The sequence below is a fragment of the Muscardinus avellanarius genome (assembly GCF_963383645.1).
Source record: "Muscardinus avellanarius genome assembly, chromosome: X".
In the NCBI taxonomy this organism is placed as follows: domain Eukaryota; kingdom Metazoa; phylum Chordata; class Mammalia; order Rodentia; family Gliridae; genus Muscardinus; species Muscardinus avellanarius.
Window position 1 is genome coordinate 110201409 of NC_137792.1, and position 16041 is coordinate 110217449.

At 49.8% G+C, this 16041-nt stretch overlaps 1 protein-coding gene across 1 annotated transcript in view; it reads right to left on the bottom strand.

The window, feature by feature from the left end:
- Nucleotides 1-2439: 2439 nt before the first annotated feature.
- The window catches only part of ZMYM3 (zinc finger MYM-type containing 3), a gene marked incomplete at both ends in the record, with an annotated part of 15206 nt that continues 1604 nt past the window's right edge, over nt 2440-16041 (bottom strand). Inside the window, 23 exons of the mRNA XM_080718991.1 lie at nt 2440-2632; nt 2742-2859; nt 4878-5132; nt 6024-6138; nt 6679-6830; nt 7635-7803; nt 8834-8937; nt 9465-9611; nt 9803-9977; nt 10097-10209; nt 10490-10649; nt 10732-10829; nt 11386-11551; nt 11735-11907; nt 12150-12300; nt 12411-12497; nt 12662-12777; nt 13028-13178; nt 13469-13687; nt 14040-14217; nt 14447-14741; nt 15232-15304; nt 15592-15635. Coding sequence (XP_080575117.1) covers nt 2440-2632; nt 2742-2859; nt 4878-5132; nt 6024-6138; nt 6679-6830; nt 7635-7803; nt 8834-8937; nt 9465-9611; nt 9803-9977; nt 10097-10209; nt 10490-10649; nt 10732-10829; nt 11386-11551; nt 11735-11907; nt 12150-12300; nt 12411-12497; nt 12662-12777; nt 13028-13178; nt 13469-13687; nt 14040-14217; nt 14447-14741; nt 15232-15304; nt 15592-15635 — 3452 coding nt within the window. The remainder of the gene's footprint in view (nt 2633-2741; nt 2860-4877; nt 5133-6023; nt 6139-6678; nt 6831-7634; nt 7804-8833; nt 8938-9464; nt 9612-9802; nt 9978-10096; nt 10210-10489; nt 10650-10731; nt 10830-11385; nt 11552-11734; nt 11908-12149; nt 12301-12410; nt 12498-12661; nt 12778-13027; nt 13179-13468; nt 13688-14039; nt 14218-14446; nt 14742-15231; nt 15305-15591; nt 15636-16041) is intronic.

Below are 16041 nucleotides of genomic sequence, written 5' to 3' on the forward strand. Positions count from 1 at the left end.
TGGGAGGCTGAGACAGGAGGATCGCGGTTCGTGGACAGCCCCAGCACTGTGAGGCCCTTTGCAATTCAGTGAAACAGTTTCAAAATAAAGAATAAAAGACAGGGTTGGGGGTGTAGCTTGAAGGTAGAATGTCCCTGGGTTCCATCCCCAGTACCACAAAAAAAGTAAAATAAATAAATAAATAAATAAATAAATAAATAAATCAAACATACCTGAACCTGCCATTCCCTGGTTGGAAAATCTTGGCCTTGCACTTCTTACCCTTAGGCCTGTTGTTCCCAATATGCCCCATAGTCTGTGAGGCCCCAGTCCAATGCCAGCTACCTTGGTGAACCCTCACATGACCTCCCTATAATAGGAAATGAATAGTTACCTATTTCTCTGCTCTCACACAGCACTTTTTGTGTGTTTAGTGCTGGGGATTGAACCCAGGGGCATTCTACCTCCAAACAATTCTAGCCCAATTTTTTATTCTTTGTTTTGAGACAGGGTCTAAGTTGCAGAGGGCCTAAGTAGCTGAGGCTGGCCAAGAACCTATGATCCTCCGGTCTCAACCTCCCAAGTACTGGGATTACAAAGCTGTGCCACCACGCTTGACCCACTGCACTATTTCATTTGCCTGTTAGGAGTAATTATGTAGTGGTGTATCTCTTCCCCTATCCTAGGAGCCTATTAGAGACAGGAAACTGATCTAATTAATCTTTTTATTTGATCCTTACTAGAAAGCTGTTAAATAACTTTTGTGAAGTGTTTGGGAACTTGTTATAAAAAGGACATTTCAGCCAGGCATGGTGGTGCACGTTTGTAATCCCAGCATTCAGGAGGCTGAGACAGGAGGACTGCAGTTCATGGACAGGCTCAGCTACTTAGTGACTAGTGAGACCCTGCAACTCAGTGAGACCCTGTTTCAAAAATAAAAAGACTAAAAAATAGGGCTGGGAGTGGAGCTCAGTTACAATGCCCCCGGGTTCCATCCCCAGTACCGCAAAAATAAATACATAAATGACATTTCTGGTAGATTCATTCAGTGAGCTGTGTAAGAATGATTCTCAAATCAATGTGCGACGCCTGACTTCTTTACACTTGAGAGATCTGCAGTTTCAAAGTGTTCCTCCTCTATCTCTCTTATCTCTCCAAACACTGCTCTCCCTCCCTTGGAGAAGACAAAAGACAATTTTAACTCTTTATTTGAAACAAACAATTTTGAGACAGAAGGTTAGTCGTGACAACAGCTTCTCACTACAACACAAGGGCGGGCATGGCTCACTGAAGGGACAGGCCAGGTGCCTCATAACAATATATACAATTTAAACAGTGGCTAAACTGGTGACAGTTATAAAAACACAAAAAGGAGGCTCGGGAACAGCAAAGCCAACAGGGAAAGAACTGGGTACCCCCTTTGACAGACACTGATAGTTTGCTGGGACTGTAAAGCAAGATGGGGAAAAGAGAAGATGTAGGCGGGAGGGGCAGGGCCCACACCCACAGCTCCTAGCTTGTGACCACAGGCCCCCATCCTGCATGGCCCAGTCCCCCACAGGCTTGGCCTGGCTCTTAGGAGGGGGGAGAACGAGAGCAGGGAACCCAGCCCCAACGGCCGCCAGAAGGTAGTTTTTGCCTTGGGAGCTCTGTCCACGGAACTAAAGGGAAGCAGTTACAGAGGGCTAAGCATGTTGACACCGTGGCTCACGCCAACCTAGGATGGCAGAGAGACAAACACATAAACCAAGGGGACAGGAGTCTGCACAAGAGGAGTCTGTTCCCCAAACTTCGAGTCATTCTCTGCCTTTGAGGAAGAAAAAGCATTTGGAACTCTAAAAACTGTAGCACCAGTTGTTGGTGCTTGCTGGGGCAGGATGGGGGACACAGTGGTGAAAGGGTGCCAACAACCAATTATCTCACGGGAGGGGGAAAGTGTCTAAGCTCTGCTTTAGGGAAATGGTCCCCTCATTACTTTAATCGTTTTTTCCCACACCTTTTAGACAAGATCCTTTTGCATGTTATTGGAGAGGAGGGCGAAGGGAATGGGCACAGGGCAAAGGCAGCTGGGTTTTCCCCCAGGTCAGCCCTAGGAACAAGGGCCTTCACCAACACGGAGAGGTGAGGAAACCCAAAGCCAACAGGATCACCAGAGCTATTAACACTCCACCCGAAGTCTGGCCCCACGAGACAGGGTTTACTTTGAAGCATAAAGAACATGGGCTAGCTGAATTTCACAAGCTAGCCTTGAGTACAGAAGACTGGGGTGCCGTGTTCGTTAAGTGGTATGGAAGGAGGTAAAAGACAGGGGTGCCTAGGGACGGAAGGGAATGGGTGAGCAGGAAGGGGCAGTCGGGGCCTTTCAGAATGAACAGCATTGGTTCCAGGACCAGTCACCCCATAGGGCGTGGCCACAGGACAGACACTGATGTGAAAGATGGATATAGGAGGCACAAGGACTCAGTCCAGGTCGTCCTCCCCAGGACGACCCAGTTCTTCATAAATCTCACGCACAGCCAGAATGCGATTGAGCATGCTCTCCAACATGCTCCGGTCCATGGGGATCACAGAATACCAGAGAGGTGACTCGGCGATGCAGGACCTCTCAGGCTGCAGGTAGAACACATCGTTGCGAGTCCGGAGGCTTTCAGGACTACAAGGGGGTAGGGTTGGGAGTGAAGGGAAAAAACGATCAGGACCAAGGCTAAGTCGAACCCTTGGGTCTGCGTGTTGATGCCATTTCTGCAAACCCACCAACTCACCATTTTGAGAGATAAAACTCATAGAACTTCACAGGGCAGCGGAGGGGATTCATGCGGTTCTCACGCTGCTCTAAGATAGGGGCTTCATCTTCTCTCTTCCGCTTCCCAGGACCTGTGTCTGTGGGGAGGGAAAACACTCAAGACTTACTTAGAGTTCAGGCTCAATGAGCCATCTCCCAGATCCCAGTCTAGGGCACACAGGGATGGCCTCAAGACACCAAATACATGCTCATAAAAATAATGAGCTACATGGGAGGCTGACACAGGAAAATCACAGATTCAGGGCCAGCCTGTAGTAACTTAGTGAGACTCTGTTTCAAAATTGTTTAAAAAAGGAGTCGGGCATGCACCGGGCGTGGTGGTGCACGCTTGTAATCCCAGCATTCAGGAGGCTGAGACAGGAGGATCATGGTTTGTGGACAACCTCAGCTACTTAGTGAGGTCCTTTGCAAATCAGTGAGACCCAGTTTCAAAACAAAGAATAAAACAATGGGGCTGGGGGTGTAGCTCAGAGGTAGAATGCCCCTGGGTTCCATCCCTAGTACCTCAAAAATAAAATAAAAATAAAAAGGGCTGGGGGTGCAGCTCAGTGGTAGAACAGCCCTGGGTTCAATCTCTAGTACCAACAACCAAAAGAAATAAAAGGGGTGGCTGGGTCTGTAGCTCTAATGATAGATTGCTTACCTAGCATGCCCGAGACCCTAGGTTCAAATTCAAGTACCACAACAAAGTAGGAAGAGAAAGGAAAGAAGAAAGGAAAGGGATGTAGCTCAGTAGGAGAGTGCTTGCCTAACAAGCATGAGGTCCTGGGCTCCATTCCCAGCATTGAAAGACTAAAGGAAGGCAAAAGAGTCATCCAGTCTTAAACATCCTGCAGGGGGACTGTTCTGTAGCCCTCCCTGGTTCTTGCTGCCAAAATCTCATTTCATAATCTCCCCCACATTGACATCTTGAAGAGGTGATCTCCAAAGTTATACAAACAAATTGATAAAACAGACCCTGCTGTAAGGTTGGCCTTGCCTTCAAGGAGGGAGAAACTATCATGGTCCCAACCACCTGTGCATCAGACCCAGGTAGAGGCACAGGTCCAAAGAAGGGGCCTTGGGAACCAAGCTCAGACAGGACAGAACTTCAGGGCCACAAAGAATGGAAACCAAAACAGTTTCTGAGTCACAGAAAGCCAGCCATTCACTCTGTCAACTCTCCCTGAGAGCCAAATAGACTTAACAGCTTCCTACTTGTCTATCACTGCCCCCCCAAAACAGGCACCCAAGTAAACTTCCTTAAAATGAGAAAGGTGAGAAATAGGCAGCAGAGTCACCTATTTATGCAACGGCCATGGCCCATCAGCTAGGACTGGTTGTTCGTTCGTTCGTTCGTTCCTTCCTTCCTTTCTTTCTTTCTTTCTTTTTTCTTCTTTGAGGTACTGGGAATTGAACCCAGTGACATTCTACCTCTGACCTATATCCCTAGCCCTATTTGATTATTTTCATTTTGAAACAGGGTCTCACTAAGTGGCTGAGGGCCTTGCTAAGCTGCTGGGGCTGGCCTTGAACCTGCAATCCTCCTGTCTCAGCCTTTCAAGTACTAGGACTACAGGTGTGTGCCAGCATGCCCGTCTCTGTTTACCAGCAGTACTGGGGATGGGACCTTGGGCCCGACTCTACCACTGAGCTACATTCCTTGGCCCTTATTTTTTATTTTGAGACAAGTTCTCACTATGTTGCCCACTAGGTTGAACTTACGATCTTCCTGCCTCAGCTTCCCAAGTAACCTGTGTCACACTGCCCACCTGTTATCATCTTCCTTTTTTTGTTTGTGTGCTGGGGATTGAACCCAGGGGCATTCTACCTCCGAGCTATATCCCTAGCCCCATTTTATTTTTTATTTGGAAGCAGGGTCTCACTAAATTACTGAGGCTGTCCTCGAACCTGTGATCTTTCTGTCTCAGCCTCCCAAGCACTGGGATTACAGGTGTGTGCCACAAGGTCTGGCTTGTTTTCATCTTTTCTACAAATACAGGAATGAAAGGAGAGGGAAGGTAGGGCCAAAGAAGGCCAACCTGGCAGAAAAGGGGCAGCGTGTCAGGGAAAAGCAGACAAGGGGCAAAAGTAAAGGAGGGGACTAGCCTCATACCTCGCCCTTTCCTCTGGCGGACTGGGGCAAAGTAGCGGATGCTCACTACCTTGGTGGTGCCCCGAGGGGTGGTACACTTGCGGGACTGTCGCACCACATTGGTGAAAGAGAGCTGCATGTGTTCCTCAGCTGTCTGCAGCCCAAAAAACTTAGTGTTGAAGAACATGAGGGTGTTGAGAAGTACAAAGGGTGAGTAAACCCCCAGCTGCTTGCACTCCCAGAGGTGCTCTTCTTCGACTCGGGAGAATACTGTATCTGCAATGAGCAAGGAGAGAGGCCTGCTTAGGATACACTGACTACCCAAACCCAACCACGTCTCCCAACCTGGGGTCCGGCACATGCATACTCACTGCATGCTTCTTGTTGGGCGACTGTTAACAAACAAAACCCTGACACTTAGCTGTACTACATAGTAAAACTAAGCATATTTTATACATTTTCTATTTGCATTTGGAGCCTCTATCAAAACTTTCAAGTTGTAGGCAGACAGATATAAACCTTTAGGAGTCCTACAACATTCTCTTTTCTTTCTTTACTTACTACTCAAACTTGGGTCATCTTTTTTTTGGTCCCAGAGATAGTTCTTCAGACTCGAATCAACTGCTTGATCTTTATTTCTATATCAATTAATCAATCTATCTATCTACTTGGTACTATGGATTGAATTCAGAGGCATTCTACCTCTGAACTACACTCCCAGACCTTTTTCTTCTTTTGGAAACAAGGTCTCCCTAGGTTTCTGAGAATCTCACTACTTGCTGAGACTGTCCTTGACCTGCAATCCTCCTATCTCCACCTCCCAAGTACTAAGATTAAAAGGGTACGCCGCCACCACGCCTGGCTTATTCATTTATTTTTTGAGATAGGATCTTGCTTTGCTGTCCAAGTTGGCCTCCAACTCCTGGGCTTGGGACTACAGGTACATACCACCTGTAGTCTGGCTAAGGCCTAAGGCTTGATACATTCCTCGTGTTCAAGGACAAGAACTTCTTCTTCTCTAGATTTAAACCCTGAGGCATCCAGCTACTGCATCTGCCCTGTGAACCTTTTTGAGGAGTGGCAGACCACACAGCATGGTACTCTTGAAATGGTGTGCTGGAAGAAGGGGAGAAAGGGAGTAGAGGTTGCTGAGACCCTGTCCCTTACTGTTGGGGAGGAGTGTGGGCTGCCAGGTACTCAGAGACTTGTTGAGTTCTTGAACAAAAGTCAGGTAGTAGAGGTCCGTGAAAATGTTCACCATTCGGTTATTTTCTAGCAAGTACTGGGGAAAGAAAAACAAACACACATAAAGCCAGACCATAGGTCCTAGAGGAAAGACAATGATATCCAAGCCCCAGGCATGGTGTCCTTGATAATTAGGAGACAATGGGAAACAGCCCTTTGATCAGTGCTTTCTCCCAGGAGTCCCTACACCTCTGAAGCTCTGAGGCTTTGCTGGAAAAGAAGGAAGCTTGGAAGAGCTATTCCTCAGAAGCCCAGATTCCTTGTCAGGTAATACACGGCTGACCTGCCCTGTGGGAACTAAACATTAATTCCCCACTCTTAGGAACCCAGTCCTACCCATGGGTTCAAATATTACAAAGGAGACCCAGAGAGCAATAACAACTGTTCCTTGATCAATAGTCTCGGGACCAAGCTCTGATTTTAGGAGTGGATTGACATCTCATGTGCTGTGTGTCATATGAGATTAAAGGAAAGCTACCTGCTTGGAGTATGAGACAAGCGGCAGCAAGGACTGGGCTAGAAACAGTTCCAGGGGGACCCAGTCGGCTGTGTTGAGAGTGAGAGTGAGTGAGGGTACCTGCTGGATGCCAAGACACAGATAGTAGATACTGTCGGGTTCGTATCGTTCACCATTGGGTCGAGTGATTTCTTTCACAAATTGGGCCAGACCGTAGTTGAGTTCAGCAGCTGAGCAGGCAAGAATATCCTCTTTGATACGCATGGGTTTGGCTGCAGTGATATGTAGTGGAGGTTAATGGGGTTAAGAAAAGCTCACATGGAGAATTTCACTTAGCTCTACCACCATGAACCCTAGTCACACCTAGCTCCTGAATAAACCTACCAATTAAAACAGAACCCTGCAGGGCGTGGTGGCACATACTTGTAATCCCAGCATTTGGGAGGCTGAGACAGGAGGATGGTGGTTTGTGGACAGCCTCAACTACTGTTTAGTGAGGCCCTTTGCAACTTAGTGAGATCCTTAAAATAAAGAATACAAGTAGGAGCTGAGCGTGGTGGTGCACGCTTGTAATCCCAGCATTTGGGAGGCTGAGATAGGAGGATCACAGTTTGAGGATAGCCTCAGCTAGTGAGGCCCTTTGCAACTCAGTGAGACCCTGTTTCAAATTAAAGAATAAAAAATAGGGCTGGGGGTGTAGCTCAGAGGTAGAATGTCCCTGGGCTTCATCCCCAGTATCACATACACAAAAAAAAGAAAAAAGAAAAAAATCAAGAATAAAAATAGGGCTGGGGGTGTGGGTCGGAGGTAGAATGCCCCTGGGTTCCATCCCAGACCCGCAAAAACCAAAACAAAACCAAAAAAAACCAAAACCAAAAACAAAACAGAAAAACAGAACCCTTAGCCTTGAACCTAGACAGCTTCTCTCTTCAATCTGCAACCCTTCCCTATCCTCACAGGGCACACCTAAGCGATTGCACTCCTATTACTCTTAGACATTTTGAGCTGAACCACAGGCCCAGCCCCCTTTCTCTGTACTCTTCTCCCTATCCCTCCTCCTACTCCTGAGTACTTACGGCCAAAGCGCAGTTCATCACCCTTGCTGGTTTCTCCATTGGCGTACTTTGACTGTACCCAGCACTTCCACGCATTGACACCATATGAGTAATTAAGACCAGTACAGCTAGGCTGGCTGCTCATGGAGTCCCGGGAACAGCTTTCGGAAAGCATCAGCCGCTTTTGACCCTGGAGGGGGAGAGAAAGGAGGAGTTGGAAGGGGTAAGGCCAGGGGAAGCATGGAAGCTTGACAGGACAGTGGTTACCATGGGGGACAGGGATGTAAGAACGCAGAAAATGTTCATGGCACAGAGCTCCGAGGGGAGAGTGAAGTTTAGGTTATCTCAGTATTCCTGGTGTTGGAGAAGGAGGTTAGGCAAGGTCAGAGTGAAGTTACTGGCTTGGCTATGTGAGAATCCTATTCCCTTTGGGTCTCTAGCCTCTTTTTTTTGTGGTACTAGAGATTAAACCCAGGGGCAATCTACGTCGGAGCTACATCGGCAGCCCTATTTTAGTTTTATTTTGAAACAGGATCTTACTAGATTGATGAGCGTCTCACTACTTGCTGAGGCTGTCCTTAAACCTGAAATCCTCCTGTCTCAGTCTCCCAAGTACTGGGATTACAGGTGTGCCCCACAACCCTGGCTTCTTTCTCCATTCTCTCTTTCTGCCCCTCTGTCTGTCTGTCTGTCTGTCTGTCTGTCTCTCTCTCTCTCTCTCTCTCTCTCTCTCTCTCTCTCTCTCTCTCTTCCAGTACCAGGAACAGAACCCAGGGGCATTCTACTTCTGAACTACACCCCCAGCCCTATTTTTTATTCTTTATTTTGTAACAGGGCCTCACTGAGTTGCAGAGGGCCTCACTAAGTAGCTGAAGCTGTTTGCGAACCGTGATCCTCCGGTCTCAGCCTCCCATATGCTGGGATTACAAGTGTGCACCACCACGCCTGGCTCTCCATCTTCTTTTTTTTTTTTTTTGCATACTTGGAGATGGAACCCAGAGTCATTCTACCTCCGAGCTACACCCCCTGCCCTATTTTTTATTCTTTATTTTGAAACAGGGTCTCATTAAGTTGTGGATGGCCTCACTAAGTAGCTGAGGCTGTCCATGAACCAAGATCCTCCAGTCTCAGCTTTCCAAGTACTGGGATTACAAGCATGCGCCATTACGCCTGACTTCTCCATCCTCTTTTAATGGATACACAGTAGTCCCAGTCCTTACCTTCCTCATGGTTCGGGGAAGGTCTTGTTCAGTGGACACATCCTCAGGCCCTACCAGGCCACAATCAAAGAGAAAGTCTACACTGGGGTTAATGTCCAAAGGATCTAATGGAAGGGAAAAAAAGAAGAAAGCAATTTCTTAACAATTCAATCTTAGTCCTCTTACCCTCAAGCTGCTTGGCCACTTGATTCAAGATGAATCTCCTATACAATTTCACTGGACTCAGTAGGAACCCGTAAAGCTGTAGCAGAAAAACATGCTCAAGGTACAAAAACACCAAACACTCATACTCACAATAATTTAAATGTATTTAACACTAAAGACTTAACACTGTACACTTAAAAGGAAGATGGTAAAATTTTATATTATATAAATTCAGGTGTGGTTCCACATGCCTACAATCTCAGTACTTGGGATACTGAGACAGGAGGATTGTAGGTTCAAAGGCAGCCTCAGCTACTTATCAAGATGATTTATCCTTCTATCTCTGACACTATTCCTTATGAGAACCTTCTGTCTTAGATTCACAATTATCATGGTTTAGGATCATGCTCTGGGTCACAACCAACACTCCTTTCCTAATGACAGGTGCACTGTAATACTCAGCAGGCATGCCTCAAATCCTACTCACTCTTGGGGAAGTCTGCCTCCAAGTCTTGCCCAGGCTCATCCAAGACATTAGCCATCTTCACAGCCATGGCTAAGACATCATCTCGGGCTGGCCCAAACAGGTCACAGTCCTCCAGAAGTCCCTCTGCACTCTGGTTACTCACAAGATCTGGGAGATGGAGAAGTTGGCTCAGTCATTGCAGCTCTTGCCCAGCACCCTCGCAGGCTTTCAGGGATAATCCCGACGGTTCCCCTCTCGCTACTTGGCACCAGGACCACCACTCTCCACCCTCTTGCGCAGAGACAGATTGGTAGCAACCTATCTCTGGCATGGCCACCATCCATGGCGCCATGGCATACCACAAAGGTCAGATGAGGCCTTGTCTAGCTCCTCGGCCTCTGCAATCATTTCTGCCATAGCCAGGATGTCAGCCTCCAAGGGATTGGAAGGGATCTTCACTTTCAGCTCCTCAATGGTCTCCACAATCTTGTCTGTGCTCTCCAAAGTAGTGGGCAAGAACATGGGCACAGGCACCTGGAGGTACAAATCCCAACTAGCTGCCAGAGACCACACCAGCAGATGAAAAGGACAGCTGGCAAGAGTTAAGGGAGAGTGTAAAGGAGGACCAGGCCTGGAGGTGCAGGGAAACTTACCGGGATAGGCATGGAGAAAGGCACCGGGACTTTCTGGCAGTACAGATGCATAGGCACTGGCACAAAGATGGGCACTGGGATGGGCAGCACAATCACCTGTGGCTTCCACTCTTCTGTTGACAAGAAAAGGGTCTTTCAGAGTTCCTGCCAGATGGGTCACAACTGACCCAGGCCCTGAAACTCACCCATCACCACCAAAGACTCTAACATGTGTTTAATATCACAAAACTGCCCTTGAACCAAAGGTCGAGAGACATCTTTGTGATTCTAGGACAGCCCGACACATGATCCTTCAGCCACTGAAGAAATGCCCTCATCCAGTTCCTGGACACAGGGCTGAGGGCCGGGTACTCTGAACGAGAGAGCCAATGGCATCTAGCTACCCTGGCTCACCTGTCTGACTCCCTTTGGACTTCATCTCCACCTTGCAGGAGACTCCCCGGTTCTGCATCAGTGGCTTACACATGGCAGCTTTGTTTTTGCGGGGTGTTGCTGGAGGTGGCGGGGGTGGAGGGGTGGGAGCAGCTGGAGCTGATCTGGTCTTTACAGGGATCTGCAGAGACAAAGCAACGTTAGTGCCCCCAACTACAGTATCTCCTTCCGAGATTACGCTCCCCCAAGGCCTTTGCCCTGACCTTGCCCAGGTTCCCATTTTCCTCCGCGGTCCTCAGTGTGTTGCTGTTCTCCACTTTGGTTTGAGCGGGTGTCTGGGGCTTTGACTCAGAAGACTGACCTGTAGATCAAAACAAATGAATGATCTTGCTGGAGGAACTTCCCTGCTCCAGGACAGAGCTTATATGTTGACACTTCCTGCTCTTGAAAAATTAACCACTGTCTCCACATACCCAACGTACCTGGCTAGGCACCCACTCCTAAAGCTATATGCTTTATAGAAAACCAGTCAAATCTAACTCCAAGATTTAAGCAATACTCCCCCCAGCTACCTGGAGGGTCCGGAAGCTAAGAAAGCATAGTACTAGTAGCTCTGGCCAGGAATAAGGTGAATACAGCTGAGGGAGAAGGTGCTAGGCCTAGAGGTGCATGCTTGTATTCTCAGTACTTGGGAGGCTGAGACAGGAGGATCGTAGGTTCATGGCTAGCCTCAGCTACTTAGTGAGGCCCTCTGCAACTTAGTGAGGCCCTGTTTCAAAAATAAAGCATAAAAATAGGACTGAGGGTGTGTTTCGGAATGCCCCTGGGTTCAATCCCCAGTACCAGAAAAAAAGAAAGAAAAAAGAAAAGTCAAGTCTAGGCCAGTTGTAATACTGTGTCCCCTGCCCAGGACTCACTGTTCAGAAGGCTTTCGGGTCCACTCTGGGTATCCAAGTTGGGTTGGTTCTGCTGGCTATAGAAGCGCAGCAGACACTGTTGGTTGCAGAAATGACGGATCTGTCCACGCCAGTGGATGGTCTCTAGCAGTTTCCCCTGGCGCTTACAGGCATGACACCGGGCAGCCTGAGGGTTTCCACAGCATGGTTAGACCTGCCTCCCTAAAATGTGCTAGACCCTCTCCCCTGGGCTAAGCCCAGAGACTGGGCCAGCTTGGAGATGGGCTTCCCTCCCTGGATATCTGCCCACACTCCGATATTAGTACAATAGCTTATTCCCCCTCCTGTCCTTCTTGTTGATCCTTCATACCTTGCAATACCACAGCAGGTACTTGCTCTTACAGTCCTCGCTACAGAAGTCCCAGGTGCTGCCGTCCAGCTGCTCAGTAACTCCACGCTGGCAGGTCTGGGAGCAGTAAGTACAAGTGATACAGCACAAGCCCAGTTTCTTAGTGAAGTCCTGTTTATACAGCAGCACACAGCCTGGAAAGAGAGAGAGAGAGAGCAAGTCAGATGCAGATAGCCATAAGCACGAGAACCACTCTTTTCAAGGCATTATACCCCAAACCTCTTCTAAACAGCCTCTTGTACTCAAAACCAGGATAGATACGCTAGAGCACCTTGTGCAGAAAGCCCTGCCTGCCTGTTCTCTGAGCCTTGCTCCCAGCTCTGCCTTCTCCCTGGCTGTGAGGGACAGGGCCTCTGCCCATTCCCCACTTCCTTACCTTCACTGCAGAAGCTCTTCTCCACCCCACTGAATCGTAGTTTCTCATGCAGGAGCTTCTCCTGCCTGCAGTGCTCGCACTGGGACACCACACCCCGGAGCCGCTTGAAGTCCTCACAGCAATCACGGCAGCAGAACTGAAACACCTGGTCCTGAGGTGGGGGCACAGGGCAGGGAGGGCAGAACTGTCACTGAATCTGGGAGGAGCCAAGTGAAAGGGCCCCTTCAGAGTGTGGCCAGACGTGGGGGGGGGGGGTCTTACCTGCCAGTCCAAGACCTCGGGCTTGCCACTGAAGAGGCTGTGGCAGTAGTGACAGCTCAGGTGAATGCCCCCTTCAGGGCTTGTGCGCTGGAGGGAAGGAAGACAAGTAAGGGAGGGGGCAGGCTGTGTGTGGTACTGGTGGGAAGGGGGAGTCAACCTTGTTCTCTGTTCTGCCCAGGCCTACCTACCCCAACTCTCCTACCCTCTCATTGTTGCCACACCCTTTATCCCTGGTCCAGGGTCTGGAGTACCTGGAACTTGGTCCAGCAGCTGGGGCTGCAGAACTGGTAGACAGTGCGGTCAACCTTGTTGTAGTAACAGGGGTCAGAGAGGCTGCGGCGGCAGAAGCTGCAGGGTCGGGGAGGGCCTGGGGCATAGAGATTAAGTGAGAAAAAGAGGGAGAGAGAAAAAGAGAAAGAGAAGAGAGCGCGCGAGAAAGCGAGAGAGCACACGCGCAACACACAGGAGGTGTAAGGCAGTGCAGAGATGAAACAGAAAATCCACGGGAAGATGTGGTTGGGGCTGAAGCTGGGCAGCAAGGATTACTTTAGAAGAGAGAGTATGGGAGGTAGAAGGAAGGCCGGCAGGGGTCTCAGAGAAGAGGGCTTTGCACCTACCAGTGAGCCCTGCCTGCTTCACTTTGTAAGAAGTGGTACAGCACAGGGAACAGAACAAGCTGGTCTTGCCATTACGATCCACATGTGATAGCATCTCAAAGTTCTTACACAGGGTCTTGCACCAGACACATGGGTACACACGTGTGTTTTTCTGTGAGGATGGGGAAGGAGAGGCTGAGGCTGGATTTGTCCCTTCACTTTTATTTTTAAATTTTTTAAACATGAAATATTTCAGGCATACAAAAAAGTATAGGTGATGATATTAACAAAGACCTGTGTGTCCACCAGCCAGCTTCAAAAATAAAACATAACAGATACAATTGAAACCCCCTTTATTTGTTTTATTTCTCCCAGCCCTCGACCTATCAGGCACCTTTATTTATCACCCAAGGACCACACCCCCTTCCACAGCCCTCTAATGCACTACTCCCTCGGCCCCACCTTCTTGTACGCCCCCAAGCACGTTGTGTTGCAGAACCGCTTTTGTTGGCCCTCGTGGAAGAGGAGCTCGGGGCCAGGGCTTCCGGTCTTGGTGTAGATGTAAGCCCCACACTGGTCACAACAGTTGGTTTTCAGTCCCTTGTTGGCCCGGAATTTCGAGAAACAAGAATCGCTGCAGAGCCGGTGCACCACGCTGCCATTGCTGACCTCGTGCAGGACCTGCCACACACACATACACATACCCTGAGCTGGGGCCTGGCCGCTACCCGCCCACCGTGATGTAAGGACAGCCTCCCACCTCGCCCTAGACCTTCACAGCAGACAGTGGGCCCAGGACCCCCCCAACCTGTGCATCGGGCTGCCGACTTGATGGTGAGGTCCTGAGAGCCAAGGAAAGCCAGCTGCATACATCCTGAAGAAGCTCTAGCCTTTGAATATGTTCCCTTGTGATGGCTGCCTTTCCTCCCCACTCCCCTTATCCACAGGGCCTGGCCCCTGCAGCCCCAGATTTGGAGGGGCAGGCCAGGGCTCGCCAGACTCTATAAAATCAGCCCCCACTCAGCACCCTCACCTCTCCAGTCTTCTGGCATATGCTGCAGCGAGTGGCATCGGCAGGATCCCCAGACTGGGGGATTGGGCGCTGCTGCTGGGCCTCGTACAGGGAGAGACAGACAGATGTGCAGAATTCATGGAAGGAGCCTCCTGAACCAGTCTGCGCCACGACCGAATCCCTGGTGTTCCAGATCTCCCTAGAGGTGGGAACAAGTTTGGATATTCACTCAGGACCGTCCTCTCATTTTAGCAGCTTCCCACTCCTCCTCTGGGGTTGATGGCCACAGAGCCAAATACCCTCTGACCCTCTTCCCCTGAACGGCTCTCCCTCAGCTCCATCCTGCTTGGTTCTTGCCAACGGGATCTCTGCCTTGTCCACGACTCCTGTCCTGACCCCCACCCCCACACCTCAGGACCCTCACGCACTTCTTGCAGAAGGTGCAGGTCTTTCTGCCCGAGGGTTTCTTGGAGAAAGTGGTGAGACAAGACGAAGAGCAGAAGAGCTGAGGCAGCCCCTTGCGCTGATAGGCCGTCTGCCCCTTCTGCAGTGGTGTCCGGCAATGTGCACAAGTCATCTTGGTGCCCACCGAAGAGCGCCCGGCCCTCTGTGCCACGCTTGAGCGCAGGGACATGCGAGGGGAGCGCCGGGGGCGGAATGGCACAAAGTCCTCATCATTGGGGTCATCTACCATGGCATCAGAATCTTCATCTGACACTGGAACTGAGGAAGCAGGGAGGGAGGCGGCAGTGAGAGGAGGCCATCGGCCCAGGCCTCCAGCCACCTGACGACCAGACCAAGTCAGTTTGGTTCTGACCCCGGAATCCCTGGGAGCCGCTGTTCTGGAATTTCTGTTGCACTTGCTGTTATACCCCCACCCCCATATACTGGGATCTTAAAGCCACAGGTGCCTCTCACCTTAGCTTACTTGGTACTCTTCCAGGGAGGGAAAGGAAGGGAGGGGGGGAGGAGAGAGAGAGAAGATTGGGAACAGGGATGGCATAGCTGAAACAGGAAACTCTCTTCTCACTGCTGTTGTTTGCAATCTTCCCCACTGCCCCTGGTTCCCATGCCAAGCCAGAGCAGAGACAGGCACTTCCCGCTCTGCCCCGAGAGAAACTACAGGAGCTAGATCCATGCCCAGCTGTATCCCACCTTCAGCTCTTCGCCACACCCACAATTCCCAGGACTACCTTCCTCAATTCCTACTCACTGCTCTCAGTGGAATCCACAACCTCAGGTTTGGGAGGCTCTGCTCTTCTAACGCGCTCGCTTCTCTTCTGTACCTTGGAAACATGGGGAGGAGGAAAGCTGACACCAGGCCAGGCTAATAGGAGTACAGGGTTTGAGGGGGAGGATACGGGAGGAGGGAAGTGGTACAGCCCTTAAGAGGAGGGGAGAAAGGGAGGCTGGATTTTCTTCTTAAGAAGGAGTAGACACAAGAGGTTCCTCCCTCCTAATTCTCTTTAGGCACACGGGTCCACAGAACAACATCTGGGAGGGAAAATGAAGGGTCTGTCCTTCCCAGGGCTATAGGGGGAACCAGACTCCTTCCAATCCCCTCCCCCCTCACCCTCTCAGGCGGCTTCTCACTCGCCTTCCCAGTCAGGCCATCTCCTGCAAAGGAAGCAGAAAGCAGCCTAAATCTTGAGCCTGCCCTCCTCACCCCCTCCCCGGCCCAACCCCCACTTCCATTCCTGGGGAAGAACTTATTTAAAACTGAAAGGGAAAACTCGAGTGTCTGTGGCTTCTTAGGGCCCCTCTTAGGGTTACCTCTGGCTGGGTACTAAGGCCTGGGTGGGGGGCTAGGGAGTTTAAGCTATTCTCCATTGAAAAAATATATCCTACCATTCCCACCAGCTTTCTGTTCCAACCACTGGGCGTTAAAGAAACACAGGTAGGTAAGGCACCTTCATAAGAATTTGTATTTTACCAACAAAACTAAATATGACTACCCAAGGGAGTGAGAATAAAAGAAAGCATCATTGTACAGATGCATAGGTAGGTTTCCCTAGACTTGGGT